The sequence below is a fragment of the Octopus bimaculoides genome, chromosome 24 (genome assembly GCF_046866305.1).
Source record: "Octopus bimaculoides isolate indiv1 chromosome 24, ASM4686630v1, whole genome shotgun sequence".
Taxonomy (NCBI): domain Eukaryota; kingdom Metazoa; phylum Mollusca; class Cephalopoda; order Octopoda; family Octopodidae; genus Octopus; species Octopus bimaculoides.
The window spans coordinates 36,322,519-36,340,540 of NC_142951.1; the positions used below are offsets into that span (position 1 = coordinate 36,322,519).

At 35.7% G+C, this 18,022-nt stretch overlaps 1 protein-coding gene across 5 annotated transcripts in view; it reads left to right on the forward strand.

The window, feature by feature from the left end:
- LOC106869076 (uncharacterized) overlaps window positions 1–18,022 on the forward strand; it is a 277,337-nt gene that overhangs the window by 246,910 nt on the left and 12,405 nt on the right. For all 5 annotated transcript variants that reach the window (XM_089341271.1, XM_089341273.1, XM_089341274.1 and 2 more), the window contains one exon: window positions 6,799–9,218. In XM_089341271.1, coding sequence (XP_089197397.1) covers window positions 6,799–9,218 — 2,420 coding nt within the window. The remainder of the gene's footprint in view (window positions 1–6,798; window positions 9,219–18,022) is intronic.

An 18,022-nucleotide genomic window follows, 5' to 3' on the forward strand; every position in this document is an offset into this window, starting at 1 on the left:
CTACTACTACTTCTACTACTACTCCTTCTGCTGCTGCTGCTGTCTCCTCCTCCTCCTCCTCTTACTACTACTACTACAACTACTACTACTACTACTACTACTACTACAACTCCTCCTCCTCCTCCTCTTACTACTACTACTACTACTATTATTATTAATCATTTCTCACATCGATACCAGGTTAGTGATTTTTTAAAGGTATGAACTGTTGGTTGAATAGGCTCCAGTACATGACTGGTACTTGATTTTCATCGAACTAGGAAGACTGAAAGGTAAGGTTGGCCTCATCGGTATTTGAACCCTGCACGTCTAAAAGATACCAAATAATTAACAATTCCATTATATGCAGCTTGACCAATGGAGGAGATGTCACGCAGTTATCAACAATGGCTACATCTTGCTGTAGTTTTGAGAATAAATATGAAGAAATCCTCAATGTTTCCAGAGATGCAGAGATATGTAACATTCCTCTTTGCATAAATGGAATTGTTCTGTCACAAAGAGCTTCTTTTTTGGCAATTTACGGTTGTCTTGCTGTGACTCTCATGTGGCTACTTAAGTGGATTCTTGGCATTCACGTTTTGCCCTGGCAATAAGGATGAAAGACAAAGTTGACCTTTACGGGATTTGAACTCAAAACGTAGAGAACCGAATAAAATGCTGCACAGCGTTTTCCCAGCAATTTCATACATCATGTATTCGTACGGCTATAAATATAAAATATTCAACTGAGGCATAAAACGACGGGTGTTGTGTAGAGAGGGTATAATCAAGTAATCAAGGGAAGGATAGAAAGTTACTAGAGAGCATATGAGGGGAGGAGAGAGAGAGAGAGAGAGAGAGAGAGAGAGAGAAAGAGAGAAGGAAAGAGTCATGTATGTCAAAAAAAAATGATTAAAGCACATATCTGTGTGTGTGTGTTTGTATTTATATATATGTGCGTGTATGGGTGTCAGATAAGAGTCCCTTTATATTGATCCTCTTATATATTATCTGTCCATATTTCTGCCGTAATCTTCAGGGCCAGAAAACTCGGAATCTTTCCACGAGAAGCTCTAAAGAGACAGTGAGGGAATAAGGCCCCACATCCTGTCAATAGTTCAGATATAAACACTATAAAAACTCCCAGCAGTTATTATTGATGTCCATTTTGTTCTCTGTTCTTATAAAAGGCTGTCAGCTAAAAGCAGAAACTGATTCTAGCTGTACAGGATCAATACTTACTCAGAACAAAATAATGAAAAAACAGGCTAACAATAAGTGCAGACTATTATTATTATTATTATTATTATTATTATTATTATTATTATTTGGACAAGGACAATAGTTTTAGAGCTGTTTCAGCAACTATATATAGACCAAATCAGAAACCAACATCTTAACATTACATTAATGGAAATTATTTTATGTTTTAACTCTGACTTTATACTTTTTTAGTTCAATAATTTTTCTTTTATAAAATATACGATTTTAAAGTAATTCTGCTTTTTTAGATACTTTATTTCATGTCGAAACAACACTTTCAAGAAAGAAATCTGATTATAATTATTTTATTTCCAAGAACACAAAAATTCCACAGATATACACAATTAAAATATGATTATTTGGCATAAATATTGTAGCTTAGATATGATGGCAGCTATCTTAAATCTGATGTTGCGTACATCTGCGTACATATGATATATCTTAGATAGGATGGTAGCTATCTTAGGTAAACAGCATCGTGTTATTGTTGCTGTCGAACACTCACCTTCATTTCTATCAGAAAGCTGTTCTCTTCCAACCAAATTCTCAGCTGTTAAGCTTCGAACCAACCAGCACATCATAAAGTGACGAGGACTTTGCAATTCAGCGCCACTTGTGAAGGTGCGTGGCTGTGTGGTAAGAAGCTTGCTTGCCAATCACATGGTTCCAGGTTCAGTCAGGTGTCTCGGAAGGGTTCTATATAAGAATTGGTCTACAGAGTCATCAATAGCATCACCATAAAGGAAGCATTAAAGCAAAGGAAAATAAACATCCGGTTACGAGATGAAGCCGCCGCCGCCACCGACGACGACGACGACGACGACGACGACAGTGATAATGAATGATTTTACTCCGAAACGTCATTTTGCCATTTACCAGTCTAACATATTTTTACGTATCAACTCTGCAAATATTGATTGCAAATATTGTGACTGTAGACCTAACCAGCATATATTGATCTCTGATGACAACAGCAATAAAATCAAACATAAAAGAGACATTGTTGTTATTAAAACGGAATATCAGAGCAAATGTTTTATATTACATTTATATCAAACTCCATAAAACAGTAGCAGACACAACTACACTTGGTGTGGTCAACACTGTGTCATTAACTATAAACATACATACACGTAATATGGTATATACCACGGCGTTACCTGTAGTATACACTAGCCCAATTAATATGACCTACACGATGACATTAATTAATCAAGACAGATAAGTTTTAATTAGACAACGCTATATCTGTATCAATAATGCCAAAACATTCCCGACCAATCACAGTTATTTTCGTCGAGAAATCTTTCGTCTACAATATATTAAACTTGGTGTTGGTAACGTGGATTTTACTGGATATGTGTTAGAGTGTTTTTGCGGTTATGTAGTTGTGTGTGTGTGTGTGTGTGTGTGTGTGTGTGTGTGTGTGTGTGTGTGTTTCGCAATAGATGTGTGCATATGTGTATGCATTTGGATATATATATATATATATACCTATATATGTATATATATATATATATATATATATATATATATTTATATATATATATGTATATATATATATATATATACATGTATATATATATACATATACATGCATATATATATATATATATATATATATATATATATATATACATATATGAATATATATATGTGATCGAGTGTTTGCATTTATCTTTATGTATATGTGTATATACATGTTTCTAACGAACAACATAAAATTTTCCTATGTGAACACATATATTTGTAATTTACCAAAATACTTTGTGCGTGTGTGCGTGTGTGTGTGTGTTGTGATTCCGCCTTTAATAACCCCCAGACCATTCAACGTGAGCATTTCTTATTCTGACTCAAAGAGGTTGTAGTTTCGATTCCTGGTTTGCACTGAATCTTTGAGCAAGCTCTTCCTTTGACGTTGCTCCAAACTCCTCACCCATTAATGGCCCACCTCCATGTGAGGGAGACGAAACAGGATCAAGGTGTTCACAGACCCCCTTCCCTTGATTATTTCCCCTCCCTTCTGTTACCAGTCCTTCACTCTATAACCACCCTCTCCCCTATCTTATCACCCGTACCCCTCTGTCGCTTCCTCTTCCGTTCTATAACCCTTCCTCCCCCTCTAATGCCACACTTTCTCTTCTCACTCCCTTCCGGCTACTACCACTCGTCCCCTCTTACCACCCTTGACCCTTCCATCCCCTCCCCTTCCTCTATTACTACCCTCGCTCTTCCATGACCACCCACCCCTCTATACACTTCATTTTACTAAATATATTTCTCTCTATTATTATGCTACAATTAATTTCTTTCACTAACCTATTAATTACTTTTACAGCCATTTCCTTGTTAATTAAAATTATTTAATTAGTTACTCCTATTGTTATTGTCCATTAAACCCACATATTCTCTACCTTACTTCCATATTTTCGAAATCCTTCTTACTCAGCTTTGCCATAAATGTTATATAACTCATTCTTTCGCCGGCCCTGGCAGTGTGGTAGGAAGCTTGCTTCCCAACTACATGATTCTGGGTTCGATTCTAATGCGTGGCACCTTGAGCAAGTGTCTTCTACTATAGCCTCGGCCCCATCGATATGGTAGACTGAAACTGGTGCATTGGTGCATTGTTGTATCACGATTATATATATATATATATATATATATATATATATATATATATATAATTATTATTATTATTAAAATTATAAATAAGGGTATCCAAAAGATACCACCATGCTAGATATAGCAGCCAAAACTTGACTCTAAAACCACATTAAATATTCATATGAACATTTAATGTGGTAGAGTAAGTACCGGGCTTAAAAGATAAGTCGATCTCCAGCATAGCCGCAGTCAGATGACTAAAACAAGAATAAAAGGATAAACTTCATAGTTTAACTAAAATTCCACTCTGTTTCATGTCCTTACCATTCTTGTCACACCCAGCCGTTTTCTTGCCTACTCCCTATAGTTTGACTCCCTATCATTTGACTCCCTATTATTTGACTCTCTATTTCTACCTAGTATTTTCTCTAAACGTCTTTTATTTCTCTGTTTATTTTCTTTTCACAAACCTCGCTCTTCAATCAAATACTTTCTACAACCCCAGGCTCACGCTTCCCACTCCTGCTTTTCTCTTTCTTCTTCTCCTCTCCCTTCCCTTTTCCCTATTTGTCGATTTTCTAATTTAGTTCTTTCCACTTCTTTCGCCTAATTATACAAAACTGCTTCACTAGATTTTCTAATTGCCTCCTCCTCCTTCTATGCCTCTCCTCCTTCCCTTCTGCTTTTTATTTTCTTCTTTTCCTTTTCCTCCCCTTCTTCTTCTTCTTCTTCTTCTTCTTCTTCTTCTTCTTCTTCTTCTTCTTCTTCTTCTTCTTCTTCTTCTTCTTACTCTCCCTCTATATCCCTTCTTCCCTTCCATATACATCAAAGTATTACCATCACAGCTGATCTCTTCAACTCACCCAAACAGCATCCCTCTCCCCCTCTCCCTTCCCATCCTATTATACGCATCCTTCATACGATTACGTCTTTACAAACTTGATATTTATTTACATAATTAATGTTCATAATCGAAATTAGAGATGTCTCGTGCGTGATTTCTTATTTAGTTATTTGTAATAGAATCCACCCCACTCCCCTCGTCTCCTTCCAGGTGAAACTTATTTTTGAACGCTTTCTCCTCCTTTAAAACACAGCTACAACCCCACCACCTTCCTTCTTATACCTTCTCCCTGAAACCTCTCCATATACTACTACTACTACTACTACTACTACTACTACTACTACTACTACTACTACTACTGCTGCTGCTGCTATTTGTGAATAATTAAAGATCCATCAATGCTCTGGTTCCAGTTCTAGTCCTCTCTTTCTCGCCAATCTTCCCCATCTCTTGACACTGTCCTTCATCTTGAGTCAATATAATATATAACTACTCTATCCGTACTATCTATTTCTAGAATATTCAGGTTCAGATATACCATTCAGTTTTTAATTATAAATTCCATCTACTGAACCAAATTCCCCCATTTACTCGACATCACTTCTAGAGCGAAACACATGGCCATCTGTAATGAATTATTCTCATGTAATATACTCCGCATACACATATGTATTATATACACAGTCATACACATACATACAATTATATGTGTATGAGTTGTTTAAAATATCCATATTGATTCTGTCTAAATGTATATTTCCTTATTTTACATTTAACTATATCTTTGGTTTTGCATTGAGTTCTCTTTCTTTTAACGCATGGAACTCCACCTCCAGGTGTATATTTTGAACAATATTAATATTTACTCTTGTCTTTAATTTTACATCACCAAATGAGTTGCCATTATTGAATTTTAAATATGTATGATCAGTAAGTTACCGCCTTGCAACAGTTCGGTCTTATTTCATTTTCATAAGAAACAAAATTGTTTCATTCGACGATGTTCAGTTTGTCACACTTTCTTACATCAACCATTTTCCTCAGTTCTACAGTGAAAACCAAGAATATATATATGAAAATATGTGTAAGACACAAATATTCATATATATATATATATATATTTCAGGACGGCTTTAAATTATTGCCTCTCCGTTTTTCAGCTCTTCAACCATTAGTCGTTTTTAAAAGCGGGAACCAAATCTGGTCCACGGTGTATAAAACATCTTTCATAATGCTAGATATGTGTAAGCTTCTATGTATATATGTGTATATACATACATACATTCATATATATATATATATATATATATATATATATATATACAGAGAGAGAGAAAGAGAGAGAGAAAGAGTCACACCCATACGTGTATGTGCGTGTGTTTGACTATGTATGTGTCTGCGTGCATCCGTTGGCTGAACGATTTCATAGAACCTAAGTTTGCGTGTGCGTGTGTATTTACATATATTTATATTCATATATATATATATATATATATATATGGATATATTTATACATATATATATATATTTGTTGTGTACATACTACTACTGATAATAATAATAATAATAATAATAATATATATATATATATATATATATATATATATATATATATAAATACATCAACGGTGAGTGAAGTAAAGAGAAATTCACATGAAAATAGTCAGTTCGATATGAAATATTAATTTCATGAAAAAGAAAAGAAAAAAATAGAAAATTTACCAACGGAAGTTTTTTTGTTGTTATTTTTGTCTGTTTTTTTTTCCTTTCTTTATGTCTTTTCTTATTCTCTTTTTTCCTTCTCTTTTATTTTCATACTTTCCACTGGTGGCTGCTGTATTCTCATTCTCTACTCCTACTACTACTACTGATAATAATAATCATACAAATAAACAATCGATATTCTATTTCCTAATTTTGAATAAAATATATTTACTTTTGAAAACACACACACACACACACACACACACACACACACACATACCAATATCATTTAAAATACTCCATCCTTATAAATACACCAAAATACTTATCTCGTTAACAACAACACCAACAACAATAATAATCTATAACCAAAACAACAAATTCAAACCAACTTTTAGTTGATTATCAGGGAATATGGAGAAAAAAGACTGAAAGAGATCGAAGCTCATAACAAAAAAATGTCTGATCCGGAATCGATGCCCGGAACAAAAGCTAAAAGCCCTTCACCAAATAATCTGCAGGTGGAACCGGCTAAAACAGGTCGGAGTTTTAAAATGTCGAATTCGGAACGTAGCATTTTGAAAAACCGTACCAATTCAAAGTCTAAAAGGGGATCTTTATCGAGAAAGATGAGAAACTTCCAGTTCGGAAGAAGAAAAGCGACATGTTCTTCACCGGAAACTGCCACTTCCGCTGCTGAAAATAGTGGAAATGGTGATGATGATGATGATGTGGGTGGCAGTGGGGTAGATAGAAATAAGAGGAGCGGTGGAGGCGGAGAAATCAGAGGACATTCATCTGCAACAGGAGCGCCCTCTGTAGATGCTCGGTTGCAGAAAATGCTTCACGGAACATGGTCGAAAATTTTCTCGCATAAGGTGAGCCGCAGCGGATCTTGTAATGTTACACTGAGGCCAGTGGAAAGGACGAAAACGTCTGATTTGTCGTCAAGTTGTTCATCGTCTCCGGAAACGAGCAAAAGAAAACAAGCTGTGAGGCATTTACAGTCGGCCAAAGATGAAGGCCGAAGCGGAGAGAAATACAATAGTGGCCCCTCCCTTAACAAAAAACAACCGAGCGGTTCAGGTTTTAAAACTGGTCCCTGTAGTGTGGCGTCGGAGGGAGACAACCGCAAGATTTCGCTGAGCACGCGTTTATCCAGCATTATACATCCACGGAAATTTTCGCAGGCCACTAAATATTCCGCAGTGAAACCGGACACAAGTGATTCGGATTCACCGTTTTTAGAAACGACGAGGCAACCGTCACAGGGTGAACGAAACGACGGCCAACAGAGTCACAGCACCACAATGGAACGCAACCGTCTGGTCTCGAGTTCCAGCACCAGTTCAACTCCATCTACTGCTAAAACTGCTACTAGTACAACAACAACTACTACTGCTACTACTACTGTTCAAAAGATTAGTAGTAGAAGTAGTAGTAGTAGCAGTGATAGTGGTATTGCCGATCACTGCAGTGGACGGTCGACTGGGGGTGGCGGTGGTGGCGGTGGGTTTAGTCGCCTTCTCAGCGTGGCTGGCTTTGGCAGATCAGCCACGACACCGAAGTTGTCTTCGAAAACATTGCCCCAGATATCTTTAACCTCACCGCCGACAACTCCACCGTCGCCCTCCGCTGAATTATTTCAACAACAACAACAGCAGCAACAGCAACAGCAACAACAACACCAATCAAGTACAGCAATTCTTATTGAAGAATCCGACCATCTGATCGATATCGATGAATCTCGAAACCTTCCCCTTGAATTGGCTCAACAACAGCAACAGCAACATCATTACCAATCTCACAGAAGTTTATACAATACCCCGACAAACATTTCTGATTATGTACAAAATCCGAGTGCTGGGTTTGAACCGTCTTCGCCTTGTTTTGTTTCCGGGACGTCCTTTTCTGAAAGTGAACATTCTGGAATATTGCAACCCTACACAGAATTAAATGATCCCTCGACCCTGGTGATGAGATCGTCTCCCTACACTGGGTCTTTCCTATCATCCAACAATGCCTCTTCTGCCTTCTCTCCGATCTCAACGTCTTCGTCGTTCTCTGGAAAGAAATTTAGTTCGCTAATCGGCCGCAACAGGGCAGCACCGGAGACCCTCCGATCGAGTTCCTTAGAAGAGTATCGGACCTCCTCTTACGATGACTTTATAACTCCGACGATAACCACTGGCAACAGAGTAGGATTCGGAGTTGGCGGAGGTGGGACAGGGCGGGGTGGCCTGGGAATGTCGTTAACGTCGTCATCATCATTATCATCATCACCATCGTCTGCAACAATAACAGGAACGGCAACATTATCATCATCAGCAGCAACCACAACAGCCATAACAACACCGACTGCCGTCATTTCAGCTACCACAAGTGCAAAATCACCACAACCTCAATCACAACCAACACAAACAGCAACAACAACCACAACAACAAAAACCATTCTAAGCCCGTTGACATTTTCATCGACATCGACACCGATATTATCATCGCCGCCATTATCAACGACATCCCTTCCGAAACCGCCATCTTACTATTCAGCAATCACACCTCCATTGAACGCCGTCTCTGCCACCTCCAGTCCAGACTCACCCTTTCCATCTCCTTCAAGAGCCAACCCAGCCAATAGAAATGTTCCGTTCACACCGACAGGCTCCAACCGATACTATACAACCGCTGGCGCCGCCTATCTCAACTCCAGCGACAGACCTTCTTTAAAGAAGTGGCTTTCCTGTACCTCGGCACCGACCACCTCACCCCTTGCCTTGCCGCCACTCAGTGCTAGTATGTCGTTCGGATCTCGTATGAGGTAGACATTTTATCATCTCTCTCTCTCTCTCTCTCTCTCTCTCTCTCTCTCTCTCTTGTCTCGTTTTGCACATTTCAACTTCAGTCATTGCACTCTGTTGTTGTTATTGTTGTTGCTGTTGTTGTTGTTCTATTAGTGACACTGCTCATGTTGCTGTTGCTGCTGCTGCTGCTGCTGCTGCTGGTCTCTGGTTGTTTCGTTTTACAACAGCAAATCTCGTGATCTCTGCATGTAGCATGTTTTACACTCTCTTAGCATGCCTCCATCTTGTTGCCACTAAACTGGAAAACGATTTTCATTTCAGTGCAGTTGTTGTCTTTGTCGTTGTTGTTGTTGTTGTTGTTGCTGTTAGTATTAAACTCCATTGTATATGGTAAAATTCCAAATGTAGCCATACTCCTTTTTTCAGACATAGTGTATCTAGGAATACATCAGCTAATGTGTCCATCCACCTGCCTTTGCTGTTTTTGTTGGCTACAGTTCAGTTGGCATATGATCAAAAGACATTCCAGATGCGACCATCCTGTCTGTATTCAAGGCATAGTGTATCCAGGGCTACATTAAATGATGTAACCTTCATTGTCATTTCTGATGTTCTTTAAACCCAGGTCAATCTTTGATTCTACAGACCTATAAATCAAAGCCATTCCACTGATGACCATCTCATCTTTTATTCAAGAATTGTGTAATACTTTTTACATTACCTTCTTGGACGTTTGTTATGCTCCTAAGACAGGAAGGTCCATTTTGAGACAGATTTGGTTGCTATTTCTATCATGCTGGAGATTTCCTCGTTGGCTCAGTTTAAGGCGTAACATTTTCTACGTCGCACTTGTACCGTTTTTACATTTGCCAGTCATTCTTCGCCCGCAATACACATCAGTTTAACGAAGTTTCAAACATCTGCTAACTTACAACATTAAATGTAATTCTGCGATATTGAATATTTAATTCAATGACGTTATCCGCTGACAGTGAATTTGAAATTTCTTTCTGGTGAACTGAGTTAGAAAGTTGTTATTTCTCCACATTTGTTCTTATTTTTTCCCGTTTTTTTATTGTTACGTGTAAAAGCAGAATGTTACATCTCGAACGATTTAATAAATATTCGTAAACAGGTGAGGCCCGAAGGATGTAAAGATGTGGTTAAACTAGAACTGAATTCGCAAAGATTTCTTACATGACTAATACCAGGCGTATGGGAATGTTGAAAATACTGAATGAAATAAAGGTTTCATGGTTAACTACGCACGAGTGCCTCTTGACATAATAACGGCGTCCATTTCTGGGTAGAATCCACCTAAAAGAGAACACCACCCCACCAAACACAACAAAAAACAAACAAAAATAGTTTTAGAGACAGAAGTCCAAGAAATTCGAAAAATACTCCAAGTTTAGAAATTGTAGCGAATTAAATTGTAGTGAATAGAGTGTTAATATAGCAGAGCTAGAGATTGCAACGCCACCTATTCACACTCATCCTTTGCTGTTTCAGTTTAATGTTTGATTGTTTAGATTGTCTGGATTTCCGACGTTCATGTTTGATGATATTTTGATGGCTTTTTAATGGTGTTCCGTTGTTTGATGTTATGTGTGAGGTCTTTGAAGTGATTGTGTTGGACATGGCGTCAGTTGTTTCGTAGGAGGGCGTTGGAAATCTGTTTGTACGGTGTTTCATGTGATCCTGAGGACATTTGACTCTGACGCGTGCAGTGTTTGACCCTGCTGTGGCATATTTATCTTTATTTTGCAGCAAGTTTCACGTTATTTTATGGCTGTTTGATGTTGCATGTGGTGTTGGATGGCAAAAACATGATACTATAAAAATGTCAAATAACGGTAATAGAATTATTTTTAGGATGTTTTCTTTAAAACTATTTCGTAGATTTGGTTTTATACAATGCTATGGTTCCATGTTCCTGTATTGTAAATGTCGACAAGGTTTCACATAATTTCCTGTCTTATTGGATTTGCACATTAATTGTTTGTGTGACACTGTAACAAGGTTTTGAGACCAGTGTTGTAGAATTATCGATATAATGTTATAAAATTATCGATATATCATCACAACAGCATGTAAGCAGAACGGATAACGGCCATCTGCGGTTAACTTGTGTACTATGCTTTAACATTAAATAGGTTAATATGAAACTATGTACTATAGACAGTAGAACATCGAATCGGTAAACTGACGAACAATTAAACCTTATAATACTTAATTACGGCATTTGATGGTCGGGGTTAAAATCTCATCCTCGTCAACTTATGTTCCCAGGGTATTTAATGTAATAGAGTCGAGTTTATTGATTAAGAGGTTGCAGTTTATTGTAGATGCCGGATTACAGTGTACCGAAAAGTATGGATGTCTGCGTATATATATATATATATATATATATATATATATATATATATATATATATATATATATATATATATATATATATACACCCCTACAGATGTATATTTATTAGCATATAGTTATCTACTTCCATATAATTTATAGGCATACAGAAGTTCGAATCTATTCTGGCTCTACCAGTAGTTATGCAAATATATACACATCTCTTTTCCTCTTCATATCTATATATACACACAAATGTGTGTGCGTGCGTGTGTGTGTGTGTGTGTGTGTGTGTGTGTGTGTGTGTGTGTGTGTGTGTGTGTGATATCTGTTTTCTTCCTCTCTCTTTTTGATTCCTGTTTCCTATTACATTCTAATAATCTATAATCTGGCTTCTATTCTCCGATGGATTCTTTTTTCACAAAACTTCAAATTCGATTCTTTCCCTGTATATCTAATATTCACCAAATGGCTCTCAGTGACATCATCTGCTTCATAGACATCTACACATTAATTCTAGATGACATAACACAACCCTGTCAAGGATAATATTATGTTAAGATATGCATCGTTTATATTAATATCTTTGAATGCTTTTGTAATTGAAGTTATTTTCCACATCATAGCTAACCTTCTAACCTCCTTCGATATCTTATTTTATATTTATTCCATATTAAAGTCACCCAATGAATATTTATATATTTATTTATATTCCATTCTACGCCGTCTTCTCGCGATTCCTTTTAATTTCATAACTCATTCTTTATTTACATGTTCTTTATTTTAGTAAATAATATCTTTGCTTCAATAGAAAATTGTTTGTTTTTACATTTAAATTATCTTAATTATTGATGATATTCCGAGTTTTTATATTTTATTTTTGAAAATTAAAAACCTTAAAATAACTCTTCCCCACCACCTCGGTTTCATATATCCGATCTACAATAACTTCCTACAGACTCAATATTCACACATATGCATGCACACATACATACGTACATACATACGTACATACATACACACATACGTACATATACATACCTACGCACATACATACACACTTACATACACATACACACATATCTACACATGCATATATACATACACACACACACACATATATATATATATATATATATATATATATATATATATATATATATATATATACCACGTTTGTGTGTATACATGTGTGTGTGTTATAAGTGTTCATCTGTCTAATTATCTATCTGTCTAAAAATACACCCCCCCCCCGTTTAACTGACTTCGCTACATTACCATTGATATATACTGAAATTTCTATCAAATATTCTTTGCGACAACAAAATATATTTTCCACTTACCAAATGCAGTTTAATATTATTTGACACAATCACTTCATTAGAATTCTATTTTTCGGTTTTTCCCCCTTTTTTTTTCAGTAAAATCAATAATTGCAATTATTAATCTTCTGAATTCTTAACTTTCTAAATCTAGTTTATTCCTATATGGTTTATATAGAAATAGTAAGGTTTTTTTAGCAATATATATACACATAGCATTTATAGTTTGTATATAAGCATATTGTTCATATATATATATATATATATATATATATATATATATATATATATATATATATATATATATATATATATATATACATATACATATATATAAATGTATATGTATGTTTGTCTGTCTGTATTTGTCCCCACACCATCGCTTGACAACCGATGCTGATGTATTTACGTCCCCGTAACTTTACGGTTCGGCAAAAAAGACCGATAACATAAGTACTAGGCTGACAAAGAATAAGTCCTGGGGTCGATTTGTTCGACTAAATGCGGTGATCCAGCATGGCCGCAGTCAAATGACTCTTGAAGGGTTTTATTGGATCGAATCGACTCCAGGACTCTTTTTAAGCCTAGTACTTATATCATCAGTGTCCTTTGCCGAACCGTCATGCTACGGGGACGTAAACACATCAACACCGGTCGTCAAGCGGTGATGGGAGTACAAACACAGACACCTCCTCCCCCACACACATATAAATATACAGATGTATATAAATGTAAACGAATATTTGTTGTTTTATTAAAAGCGAGGAAAATGTGTATTTTAGAATACAAATAAGATGATATTGCCGTCAGAACAGCAGAAACACTGGTTAAAGGACCGTTGCAAGGCAGAAACATTTGCCAACAATCATAAAGCTGAAGTATTTAGCGTCTAAATTCAGCGGTGAATTTGTTATCCGGCGGTTTGGCTTAGTGGTAAAACAGTTAAATTTAGTCTTTAGCAGATGTGGGTTCGTATCCCATGTCTGGTTGTTAAATTTTTCCTCTTTGTAAGGATAATTTACCCAGTGTTTTTGTTGTTCTAACTCTGCGTTCGAAACAATACCATCGTATCTGTATATATATATATATATATATACACACTCGATGGGCTTCTTTCAGTTTCCATCTACCAGATCCACTCATAAGACTTTGGTAGGCTCGAGGTTATAGTGGAAGACACTCGCCCAAGGTGCTACACGGTGTGACTGAACCCGGAACTATGTGGTTGTGAAGCAAGCTTCTTTCCACACAGCCACACCTGCGCTACCTCAAGTCTCAACACCAAACCCTTCAGCTGGAGTTTTAGTGGTAAACTAAAGTGAGCTCTCATAGTATATACCTATTACTTTAGGTCAGTCAACGAAAACTCCTTGCATATTAACTGCCAGAGATATTTCTAAAGCTACCACATCACAAAATTAGTTGTTCCTCCTGGGCCACCATTATTAATTTCACTTATAATAAACTCTGAATACCTTTTTTTTTATCCTTTTTCTTTATCGTTTCAGAACTCCGTTGTTTCCTCCGGCTAAAACTGATATAAGACTGTGAAATAATTAAGATTTACCCCTAATTAATTTTAATTAAAATTTTAATTAAAGTACAAATTTTGCAGATATCTTATTAAACAAAATGAAATTTAAATAGCTACTTAATAACTTAGAAATTTTAATGACTTTATCACCAAAAATAAATTATTTTATAAATTATCAATTTTTAGGTAATACGCTAAGATAACTTCACTTTAATGACTTAAATTATTTGTTACAAACTAAAAAAAAATACCTTCTTTTTTAATTCAAGAGGTTTTATTTCATTATTTCAGAAACTTTTACATTCACAGACATGTATACGTCTAAATGACTTAAACATAAACCTAAGCATATTCCTCCTTTCAGCTCCTTAACCCTAAACCGCCATATCTGCTCCCTTCCAAGAACCAGATATTGTCCACTTTCCTCCACACACTTGGCTCAGTCATATTGGTTCTCCGTCCTTAGTATGTCTCGGTTCTCTCACTCCAGTCGTCATCTGGCATGTCTTCAGTATCTCAGACTTTGTCTTCCATTTCGCAAACATTTCTCCACCGCAGCTTCAGAATTATCGCATGAAATATCACAAACAACAAAGTGTGCATGTGTGTGTGTTTGTGTATGTGTTTGTGTAAGTGTGTGTGTGAGCGTACGAATATCTATCTATCCATTTATTTATCTATCTATTTATCTGTCTATACGCACACACACACACACACACACACACACACACACACACACACACACACACACACAGCTGAGTAGGTACGAAATATGTGTGCGGAAATGAACCAAGCGATATCGTATATTTTCGCGTTAATAACTCGATCAATAAGATATGGTACCCATCATCCATAACAGACTGGTCGACCTCCTGTTAAAATAATTAGCAACATTATCAGTTGATAATTATTATCGAATTCACTTGATGCGAAAATAATTATTTCGTTTCTATTCATTTATACTTCAGTTGATTAACACGTGTAATCTTGAGAGCTATCTGGAATCTTCTAAACAGAAGAAAACACACACACACACACACACACACACACACACACACACACACACACACACACACACACATGTACGCATACATGTATGTCTTTCTATCGATTTCTCTCTCTCTCTCTCTCTCTCTCTCTCTCTCTATATATATATATATATATATATATATATATATAATAATAATAATATTAGGGACAAAATCCAAAATTACAGGTAAAAAAACTCAATTAAAAATCAATTTATAAAAAATTAAAATTAAATTGAGCCTTATAGATAAAGTATATATAAAATATATAGTTTTAGGGAAACTTTATATTATACTCATTTATTGTGCTTTTAATTATTAATTTTTCTATATGTGATAGTGGATTTTCATCGATGAGTTCTTGAAAATTGGTTATTTTCCCTAAAACTATATATATATATATATATATATATATATATATATATATATATACTAATATATACTTTTGTTATTTACACCACCTGTCCTCGTCTGTTGTTATTTTTTGTATATTCTCCCATATATATATATATATATATATATACACACACACACACACACACACACACACACACACACACACACACACATATATATATATATATAATATATGCATACACACACGCATATATATTTGTATATACATGTTTGTGACTTTGTGTGGTCTTTACTCTGATACTTCCAGATTTCCTTTCTCTATAATTTATTTGCAAATATAAAACTCATTGCCTCAAATTAATTTTAATTATTTATAATTATAAGTTTAGCCCTTCTTAAGTCAAGAATCAGTTGAGTGCACATGTACTCTGTTTTCTTTTCTCGGTGCCATACACCGGATATATCCGATTTAGCGAAGGTATGCAGTCTCCGAACATCTATTTTAGAGACCCGAGAACTAGGAAATACCAATTTCGCCTTAGTGAGAGTTGAAACCAGACTTTAGTGTAAAAAAAAAAAAATACTAGTTTTGTTATAACTTTATTGTAGACAAGACTACTAGCTATATATTTGCTACAGTATTGATGAAGAATGCAGTAAATGTGGTATAATTACTGCTATGATATATAATAGGAATCAATAATGTAGTGAACCCGGTGTAAATATGCCTCATCACCAAGCTCCACATTCTTGATAAAGGACCTGCAACGCGAAACATAAACCCAGTTTCTGTCTTCAAGTCAACGTTAAGTATTTAAAATAGCAAACAACCATTTGAACTATTTGTGGCCGATGCTGAACTTCACTTGTGTCCACCCCCACCCTCTCTGGAGACTTAACAACGGTCGATACAAATCTTTCCGGTTCTTACATGGAACTGTCGACGGGCTACTAATTAACTAGACTAAAATAAGCAGCCAACCTGGTAGCTGTTTCTGCGAGAGAAACTGTTACAATTCTTTCCTAATCCCTGCAGCTATACAAAATGTTTCTCATGTTGTCAGGAAATGACCCGACTAATCTAAAGTGTGACTAAATTATTGAATTAAAAACACTACGACTGCTGGAAGGTATGTCTCACATCCCCCCAGTGTGATCAATGTTACAGCTGGAATGATACACAAGGCCTTTCCGTAAAAACAGAGGTGAAGGGATAATCACAACAGACCCACGTTTCACGAAACAGCAACACTTTACTGTTGTAAATACTGTTACAGTACTCTTTCACAGCGCATGCGCTAATCTTGCCTGTTTGTATGCATGAGTTCAGATGTACTTTGCGATTCAGAAAACGAATCTTTTGATGTGTATTTTATTGTTTGAGACATGATTTAAAGATTATTATTATTATTATTATTATTATTATTATTATTATTATTATTACTATTACTATTATTATTATTATTATTATTATTATTATTATTATTATTATTATTATTATTATTGTTATTATTATTATTGCTATTATTGTTATTATTGTTATTATTATTATTGCTATTATTGTTATTATTATTATTATAATCATCATCGTCAAGGCAGCGAGCTGGCACAATCGTTAGCACACCGGCGAAATGCTTAACGGTATTTCGTCCGTCTTTATGTTCTGAGTTCAAATTCCGCCGAGATCGACTTCGCTTTTTATTCTTTCGGGGTCGAAAAATTAAGTACCATTGAAATTCTGGACTCGATGTAATCGACACGTCCCTTCTCCCAGATTTTCAGTCCTTGCGCCTTTAGTAGAAAGGATTATTATTATTATTATTATTATTGTTATTTTATTATTAATGCGGCGAGCTGGCAGAATCGTTATCGCTTCGGAAAAATGCTTAACGGCATTTCTTCCGGCTTTACGTTCTGAGATCAAATGCTGCCGAGGTCGACTTTAACTTTCATCCTTGCCACGTCGATAAAATGAATACCAGTTGAGTACTGGAGTCGATATAATCGACTTAACCCCTCTCCCGAAATTGGCGGATTGTGCAAAAATTTAAAACCAATAATAACAGTATGAATAATAAATTTTATAATTGCTGAAAATTTAATAAAATACAATTATGAATTTGAAAAAAAAAAAAAATTTGTTAGGAAAATATTTTTCACGCACGCACGCGTACATTCACACTATATATCGTATAGACACCTACACGCATTCACCTATCTTT